Source organism: Lolium perenne, chromosome 4, assembly GCF_019359855.2.
Source record: "Lolium perenne isolate Kyuss_39 chromosome 4, Kyuss_2.0, whole genome shotgun sequence".
Classification (NCBI taxonomy): domain Eukaryota; kingdom Viridiplantae; phylum Streptophyta; class Magnoliopsida; order Poales; family Poaceae; genus Lolium; species Lolium perenne.
Genome location: NC_067247.2, coordinates 332500611 through 332509752, shown reverse-complemented (window position 1 = coordinate 332509752; position 9142 = coordinate 332500611). Strand labels below are relative to the sequence as shown.

General features: G+C 42.1%; 1 protein-coding gene across 1 annotated transcript; it reads right to left on the bottom strand.

The window, feature by feature from the left end:
• Window positions 1–1184: 1184 nt before the first annotated feature.
• Window positions 1185–8475, bottom strand: LOC127296489 (probable methionine--tRNA ligase). The gene is made up of 17 exons (XM_051326582.1): window positions 8297–8475; window positions 8006–8150; window positions 7458–7611; window positions 7221–7376; window positions 6862–7092; window positions 6638–6781; window positions 6008–6098; window positions 3950–4056; window positions 3749–3863; window positions 3458–3576; window positions 3299–3364; window positions 3089–3217; window positions 2859–3002; window positions 2655–2781; window positions 1921–2138; window positions 1724–1825; window positions 1185–1600 (listed from the first exon to the last, which is right to left on the bottom strand). Exons 1-17 carry the CDS (start codon window positions 8424–8426, stop codon window positions 1370–1372), a joined length of 2409 nt encoding a protein of 802 aa, XP_051182542.1. The 5' UTR covers window positions 8427–8475; the 3' UTR covers window positions 1185–1369.
• Between the last annotated feature and the right edge of the window lie 667 nt (window positions 8476–9142).

Here is a 9142-nt window from a genome sequence, read left to right as displayed (position 1 = left end):
CTCTGCGTCGCTGATGAATCGGGCTGCCACTCGCGACGCACTCAAAGTGTCCCATATGTGCCAGGGATGGGCTTCGGGTGCTAAACACCGTACTAGGTCGCGCCAGACCGAAAAGAGCTTTAGGGCGCGCATCTAGGGACGGCCAGACGTCCGACGCATCCCAAATCCATTTGGGGAACGGTTTGAAAGACGTGACTGGGGATGCTTTAAGTTTGTCTAATTCTCCAAAAGCTACCCGATGGTCTTTATCAATCACATAATAAAATGTCGTACTCTGTTCAGCTCTAAATATTTGTCATAGATTTGTACAAAATGTAGCCTAAAATTTATTAGACCTTGGATAAGAATTTGGGACCAAAGGAAGTATATGTATATGCTACTACCTCCATTTTAATGAATAAGATTTACATTATTTTAAAAAATCAAACCGGTACGACTCCTCCCCTAAAGCCAAGCTCATTAAAGGCAGAGATTATTTGTACCCCTTCATAAGTTTAATTACAATGGGATACGGAACTTATAAGTTTGAGTTTAAGGGAGGAAGTTGTACTTAAGCAAACGCCTATGAAGTGAAATATATTTTCGCATGATATTGAGAGTACATGCTAACGTCCACATACATTGACATCGATTGTGATGGGTCTAGGAGGATCATTTTGATGTTATAGACCCTCATGTCAAAAGAAAAACGTCAGTAACCCATTCCGAAATGACAGGCATTTTAAAAACGACGTGCAGTGTGACAATGACTATACCAGTTGCATCCACTTTCTGGCATCGTACTTCCCTACGTGATACTAAATAGGCGTAGAGAGGGTCCATGTGTCGTTCAGCAGTATCGATATTTTGTATCCAACGTGTGTCAGTAAGCAATGACTGGCTACAGTATCATGCACGATGCTGTACCTACACCGCCAGGTAAAAGTTGCGCTACAGGACGGTCAACAAATGAACATCTGTGCGAAAATGCATCTCCTGTCCAGTCATGTCTCTCCATACAGGGGGTAATACGGTATGGATATACGCGACCCATACCCAGTAAAATATATGCAGCTGCAGGTCATCTAACCTGACCTTTTAAGGAGAAAGCATGGCGATGCTACATTGCTGTAGCTGTAGATATGGGCCTCCTCCGGAATTCAGCTGCAAATGGGCCGACTAGCAAAATAACTGATTCAGATATCTAAATCAAACAAAGGTCTATTGGTAAACTTCAAATCACAATGATGTGCAGAGTATTCATACTGGCATTTCTCCCAATACAAAGTACTCACAAGGCAGCATCAAAATTTCCGAAACAGAGTAAATCAGCAATATTAACTTTCGATGCAATCAGACAGCAGCTCGTTCAGACTGCAGGCACTGTGACTTAACGAATCTCCCCATTTGCTATAGTCTTGACCTTGCATACCCCAGCCGAAGTTGAGAACGGAACATCTTTGTAGCATGCCACGAGCTCGCCGTTGCTGTGCAGGTCAGCGGATAACTTTTCCCAAGTCTTACTCTTGGCGTTAAGAGAAGCCTCTGGCTCTCCGGAGTGCCCAGCAAAGGTCACCTTCTCTCCCACGACTGCGGATTCTGGAGGCTCAACCAACTCAACCTGAATTTCAAATGTCAGTTTTCACAAACCGGGGTGACTGCTATTGTACTTTTTGTGATGCCTCATCAACTTGAGAGCACATGAGAGCAAAATATAACGCAGAAGGTATATCTGATTCCTTACCTTTGTATGGTCCTCATTCGATGCAGCCAAAACCATAGCGTGTGATTTTATACCGCGCATTGCCACTGGCTTAAGATTGCAGAGCACGCACACTTTCCGGTTCTGCTCATTTATACCAGAAATTGCAAAATTAGGGAGGCAAAACCAGCACAGCATAACAAAGTCGTGACTACAAATTATGCTGAGAAAAAACAGACCTGCATTTCTTCAAGAGGGATGTATTTCACAAGGCCACTAACCACTGTTCTTGGTGCCTCTTCTCCAACATCGATCTCTTCTACATAAAGTGAATCAGCATCTGGATGCTTCTCTGCTTTTCTGATAAGCCCTACCCGAATATCCAGCTTGGAAACTGAGAGTTCCTCTGCTGTCTTTGATTTCGAACCACCAGATTGTTTCTTCTTTGAACTACCCTCTAGATACAAAAATGGGAAGAAAACTGGCGAATGAATTTCTGGAAGTATGAAATTGGTTCGGCAGAAGATAACTCAAAAACGTGTCAAACATAAGGGTTTTCCTGGCAAATATATAAAGTGCACAGCTGGGCAGAAAGAGAAGCTTGTTTCTACTACCTCCGTTTCAAGGAATAAGGCGCACACGTATTCCAAGACGAACTTTGACCATAAAAATTGAGCAATAAAATCTTAATTATATTATATGTATATAGTATCGTTGGATTCGTATTGAAAAGCACTTTATAATGATACTAATTTCATACAAACAATCTTTATCTATTTAAAGTAATTCTTGATCAAACAAAAAGCTCGTAAAACGAGGACGCCTTATTCCTTGAAACAGAGGTAGTATAATGCATTTGTCAGTATGCTAGCATGGATTTTGAATTTACATCCAATGCCACAGAACAAGCTTGTATCCCATAAAATTTACACAAAATCTACAGAGTAGAGCAGAGTAAGAATGTCATAAGTACCAGATAATTTTGTGCCCTTGAGCTTGTCAGCAACTTTCTTGGCTTCAGCATCAGCTTCTGCCTTTGAGCTCCTTTCAGCTTGGCTGCCCGCAAATTTACTCCTAAACGCCTCCACTTCAGCATTTGTCTGCATAATTGCAAACTTAAGACATGTAGAAACGTGGCAAAATAATAAACTACTTTTACAAAATAACAAGTACTCACTAGTTCCTTAAATAGGGGGACTGGCTTTCCTATTTTATGTCCTGCTGGTATAAAATCCCAGGGTCTTTTTGCTTTGGCAGTATCTCCTTTATCATCACAGAAGGTCAGATCTTCATCTGGGGACATATTTAATTGTCGCAGCACCTTAAGAAAGAAACATAAGAATGAGATCAGGAAAATGGCGTTTATAAAGAAAAATCATAAATGATCAAATAAAAAGAGGATTATACTTCTCTAGAAAAGGGTGGCATAAAAGGCTCCAGCAGACAGGCAAGGAGATAGACAACACCAACTGAAGTTTTCATCACAATGGCACAGGTTGCTGGATCTTCCTTATAAAGCTTCCAAAATTGGCTCTCCTGCATTCAGTTAGCAAAGCAAATACATAAGAATGATACTTCAAATTTCAAATGGAAACCAATAAAAAGAAATATATTTACCTGCAAATATGCATTTCCATCACTAGAAATCGCCATCGCACTCTTCAGTCCCTGTTTTAGTTTAACCTGTAGCAAAAGGAGTGAACATTTTTGGTTGTAAATCGTAGTAGGTGGTACAATGAAACAACGCAATGCTAGACACACAGTACAGAAACTTACCTTCTCCATTGCCTCAAGATATTGTTCAACCCATTTATTAGTTTTTTCTGCAAGTGCATTCGTCAGTGGATGTGACTCAGCATTAGGAGCATCAGGTATGATGGAGTCATATCCAGCTCCTACCAGAAAAAAAGAAACAGAAAAATCAAGTTAGAACAAAAGTATGGTAGAAAGGGGATGAGGAAAGCATGGTATGAATCATATAACAAACTGTGAGAGAAAAATATATAACTCAATTGATAATCCTTCTTGACAGTTAGATGACAGGTGCAAGATTCTTCAATGACTAACCAGCTGGTTTCGCAACAAAGCTTAGCACGCGGTTGATGAAGTTTCCCAGGTTGTTCAGCAACTCACTGTTCAATTTAGCTTGTAAATCATCCCAAGTGAACAGTGTATCTGATACCTGAATCCCAAAACGGAAGTCAAATCAAAATGCTGCAATAAATGTCACTATGAGTTACTGGAAATTCATTAAATGTCTATACAAACCTCGGGGCGGTTCATAAGCAAGTAGTATCGCCATACTTCAGGAGGAATATTTGTAATCTTCGCATCGTTACCAAAGACACCAATACCGTGACTCTTCGAAAACTTTCCTATAGATGCAACGAATGTTTAGCTATTATAAAGGAAATTCAAATACTTAAGAGTATCATATATGCATCTAGTTCAGCATAGTTTTAATTAAGCCCATGCAAAATAGTGTTGCTGTCTTTCTGGACCATTGGCATATATAGTAGTTTTTTATTTAACAGGAGCAAAAAAGTTTAAGCATACTAGAAATGTCATAACTGGACATCTTCAAACCATTCATCCAATTTCGTGCTAATATTCTGTAGTGGTAGGGGGAAAGGAGCAGTGGCTGAGCATGACACATAATGAAAACAGGGCCGATAGCTTAACACCAAGCAACAATAGACATGCACAAACCTAGAAAACAAGCAATTCGGGAAACAGGATAAGAAAACAAGCACTGAGGCTTGAAAAACGTGTCAAATACTTCAGCAGCATGAAGTGAAGCACAATGCACCACAGCATACAGTGCCAGTATGGGTCAAGTAATGGGCATATGCTTTGGTAAGGAAATTATGAAGCCTAGGATGGTCTCTGTGAACCTCTAACATTACAGGGTGTTGGAGCTGAAACTCTCAACTCCTTTTTTTTCTCTTCTACTTCTCATGATCTCTATGAAAGTGTCGCTCGACAAGTCTAGTTTGTCGCACGACAAGTCTACGTGTCGCCACTCTGATGTCGACACGCTGGAGCGATACGACAAGTTGAACTTATCGATCGACAAGTTCAACTTATTGATCGACAAGTTGACTTGTCGGTGACAAACCTCGGCTTGTCTAGGTCAACTGGTCGAGCGACAAGTTATATGCCTGGGATATAAAATGTCTTCGTGAAACCCTACAACCTAGAAACTGGTCGCTTCTCCCTCCCCCGGCTGCCTCTCCCCTGGTACTTTGCAGATCCAAACTAAAGGGAGAACCCGCTTAGAGTAAAGAGATTGAACAAGCTATCTTATGTCTCATGCAACCGGCAAATGGAGAATAGGTTCCAGAAGCTGCGTGAGGAAGGATCCAAAGTAAAGAGGGCTAATGCTCTTACCCTAGAAGAATTTCAATGGGATAATGAGTGGGTCGATATCCTAGAAAATTTGATAGGCTAGTTACTTATTATTTTTTAGTAGTTCCTTGTCGACAACACATCGACAAGTCTAGCACTTGTCGAGACTTGTCACGACTTGTCTGCTTGTCGCAGTGACAAGTTGCGACACGTCGACACGTAATCGTTGTCTCTATCACACACACACAAACTATCTATCTTCCTCTTTAAAGAACACACACACGCACACTCAAGGGAAAAGCGCAGCTAGCTTTGCCAAGGGGCATCCCTTGATGAAAAAAATATGCTACTACCTCTGTCCATAAAAGGATGTCTTAGATTTGATTAATCCAAATTTAATCAAACCTAAGACATCCTTTTATGGACGGGAGGGAGTACATTGTTTCTGCCCCAGTTACTTTTCTCATTAACTTCATGCAAATATATATACAAGAGGCAAACACTCACGTCACTCGTCCAGAAACCATTAACTCCATGCACTCACACACTAACCTTGCCTAAGTCATGCACTAATCCACTAGCTAATCATACCATTTTCTTACTCCTACGATCACTCCCAAGACCCACACGACCAGTGCGGCATGCAGATACAAACTAACTCCGCTGGCTTAGCTATGCATGTGCCTAACTACTCGTTGCATCCCATATGTGCAATACTGTCATATCTCATGGCGCCACACATGCACATACATGACATGCAACATACATTTTTAACTAACCTATACATGTCAAGATTATTTCTAACACAGGGGAGCAAACAGGACGGTTGGTTCTTTAATGTGAACAAATGTAACTTCAGGTCAAGTATATAGGAAATTATTAACCATATACAAATGACAAGCATGAACTGTGTGCGCCAATCAAGTGTTAGGTTCAAAACAAAAGTGTGGAATGTCAAAAGTAGTGTGGAAACTATACCTGCTTCATAATTTAAATATTCTGTAACACTTATGGTCTTCATCATTGTCCAGTTTTCACCAGTTCCCAGTAGTGTTGAAGGGAACATGACCTGAAATCATTGAAGAAAAAAAAGTACGCAGTACAGGAAAAGTCAGTATAGTCAAATGCTATTCATATACTCTGAAACCATTGGCATTGGGCTGGCTTTTTATGAGAACCATTTGCCTATTTCCACAAACATTTAACTACTTGAAACAAAAGCATCCATTTTGGAGGTATAACAAGAAAAAAAAACATGCTGGAATTGGCTAAATCACATAAAATGAAACTGGCCCTTAAATACAAGGATTAACATGTTGGCATCTCTGGCATGACTAAGCTGTTGGTTACTAAGTAAATATACAAAATATCCTTGAATACTAGAAAAATAATATCAAGCGATCACAGAACTGACTCAATGGAGAGTCAGATATTCAGTTTGAAATCATAATTTGCATTTTACGTCCTATTTTATGGTGAAAGCCAACCCACGCGTTTGAATAAACTTAATTTGCAATTATGTTCTAACAAAAAGCCAAATCATTATTCAGTTCATGCCAAACAAGATTGACAAACTAAAGAAGATGTTCGCCATATCAGGCATCATACCGTGTGAAATGGCACATTATCTTTACCCATGAACTGGAACAATTCTACATTATCAGGGTCCTTCCACCATTTCTCCCAATCAGGCGTATAGGATGCTGTGATAGATATGTACCCAATTGGTGCATCAAACCAAACATAGAACACCTGCAAACAATCAGAAATAAGAAATAAGGTAAATGCATAACAGCAGAACTTCTCCGTATCTGATAATGATTTGCCCAAACCTTGTCTTTGTACTTCTCATGTGGAACAGGAACTCCCCATTTAAGATCTCTGGTGATACAGCGTTGCTTTAACCCTTCCTTCAACCATGCGTTTGTTGCTTGAATAGCATTTTGACTCCACATGCCAGCTACCGAAGTATTGTTGATGTAGTTTACCAACTTATCACTCAATAGAGGAAGCTCCAAGAATAAGTGATCTGTGTCACGAATACGTGGAGTATTCTTACAGACCTAAAAGAACAGAAAGAGAACAGGAAAGTTTATCATAGGCAGTTTCACGAGGTAGGCATCTCAAATACTTAGGTAAATCACATTGATACACCGAACCTACATATCCAGTAAGCATTGTGCATGCTTACCTTACACTTCGGATCAATTAACTCAGTAGGGTTCAACAATTTGCTGCAATTTTCACATTGATCACCTCTTGCTGCCTCATAATTACAGCCTTCTGTCGGACATTTCCCCTCTACGAGCCTATCCGCTAAGAATCGCTGGCACGTGTCACAGTAAAGCTGCAAAGAAGGAAAATATTGTGTAACAGAAACAACATGTGAAGATGAATATACAAGGACAGGGCAAGGAATTAGCTGTACCTGCTGCATGGTATTCTCTGTGAGCCATTTGTTTTCCATCAGTTTATGGAAAATCGACTGGCAGACTTCTGTCTGCTGGGGAGAGGATGTCCGCCCAAACTTGTCAAACTTAATGTCGAACCACTTGTAAACTTCGTCATGGATAGCATGGTACCTGCATTTTCAGCAGGGGAAGCTTCTCATGAAAATAATGCTTTCGTTTCCCATATGAACTATGTTAATTTTATGTTACTAGCTAGGTGTATGTCTAAAGCGGGGAGAAATCCTGTTTCGAGGTGTATGTCCAATATATCACAGGTATAACTGAAACTTTTGTGCGTGTGCCACAGTTCGAAGCAGTGTTGGTTAGATTCCATAAAGGTCAATTGCTGAATCGGTGCACCAGCAAACTACAATTGAACTAGAAGCTTCCGAGGTAAAACTGAAACTCCCGTTCGTGTGTCGCAATTCAAAGTGCTGTTGGGTAGATTTCATGGCGGTCAACTGATAAATCCTATATCAACAAACCAAAATTAATTAGAAGCATCGAGAGGTGACGGTTGTCTCACTTGTCGCAGATCTCCTTGGGCGAGCACTTCTCCTCCAAGGCCTTGGTCTCGGTGGCCGTCCCGTACTCGTCGGTGCCGCATATGTAGATCGCGTTGTACCCCCGCAGCCGGCAGTACCGCGCGAACACGTCGGCGCTGAGCACGCCTGCAGAACGCGACCAGACTCGAAATCGTCAGGAGATTAAAAAAAACGGCGGGGAAGAGCGAGAGCTTGAGGCAGCAAAATTGGGGGAGACGGCGGGTAACAGCGAGAGCTCGAGGCAGCGAAATTGGGGTAGAGGGGATGCTCACAGCCGATGATGTTGCCGAGGTGCGGGACGTTGTTGACGTAGGGCAACGCGCTGGTGATGAGTATGTTCCGGCGGCCGGGGATCGGAAGCTTCGGCGGCGGCGGCGGCGGCGGCGGCGGGGGTGACGCCATGGGGACGAACGAGGTTTAGCGGTTTAGGGTTACGAGGCTTAGCGATGGTTTGTGTGAGTCGCTATCTCGCTGGGCCCCTTAAACATCTGGCCCTCTGGCCGTGGGACCCATCTGGCATACAGACAGGATTGCTCCAACGGGGCATCTCCAACGGGCCGCATTTCACACGGCCGTTCGTTCGCGACGTCTGGCAGACGCGGACCGCGAGCCGTGAATTGTTAGTTTGCATTCGGGGCCACCTCCAGCGGTTCGACGCATTTTAGACACCCACTGTTTTGTTTCCTGCTCCTTCTTTTTCTTTTTGTTGAAGACCTCCCCAATTTGTATGAATGAGCAAATTCAAACGCGAAAACAAGTAGTACTAATTACTCGAATCGAATAAGTTCAAACATATTTAACATACAAACTAGAGAACAAATTTAAAAACAGAGAAACTATAAGCTAATTCTTGGCCTTCTTGTTAGAAAGGCCTTGCCCCGTCGTCCTCACAGACGCGCCTCTTACTTGTCACCTCCTCCTCGGAAGAGAACTGCCGGACGACGCGTCCATGGAGGAGTTTCAGTCGGACGAAGTGGCGTCTTCGTCGTCATCATCGGTGAACGGACGATGACGCGCCGCCTGCGTGTAATATCCCAGTTAATGGGGTTACAAAAATAGAGGAAACAGATGTGTGCATTGCATTCATGCATAGAAAATCTGGGGAATTTTCGCGCTTT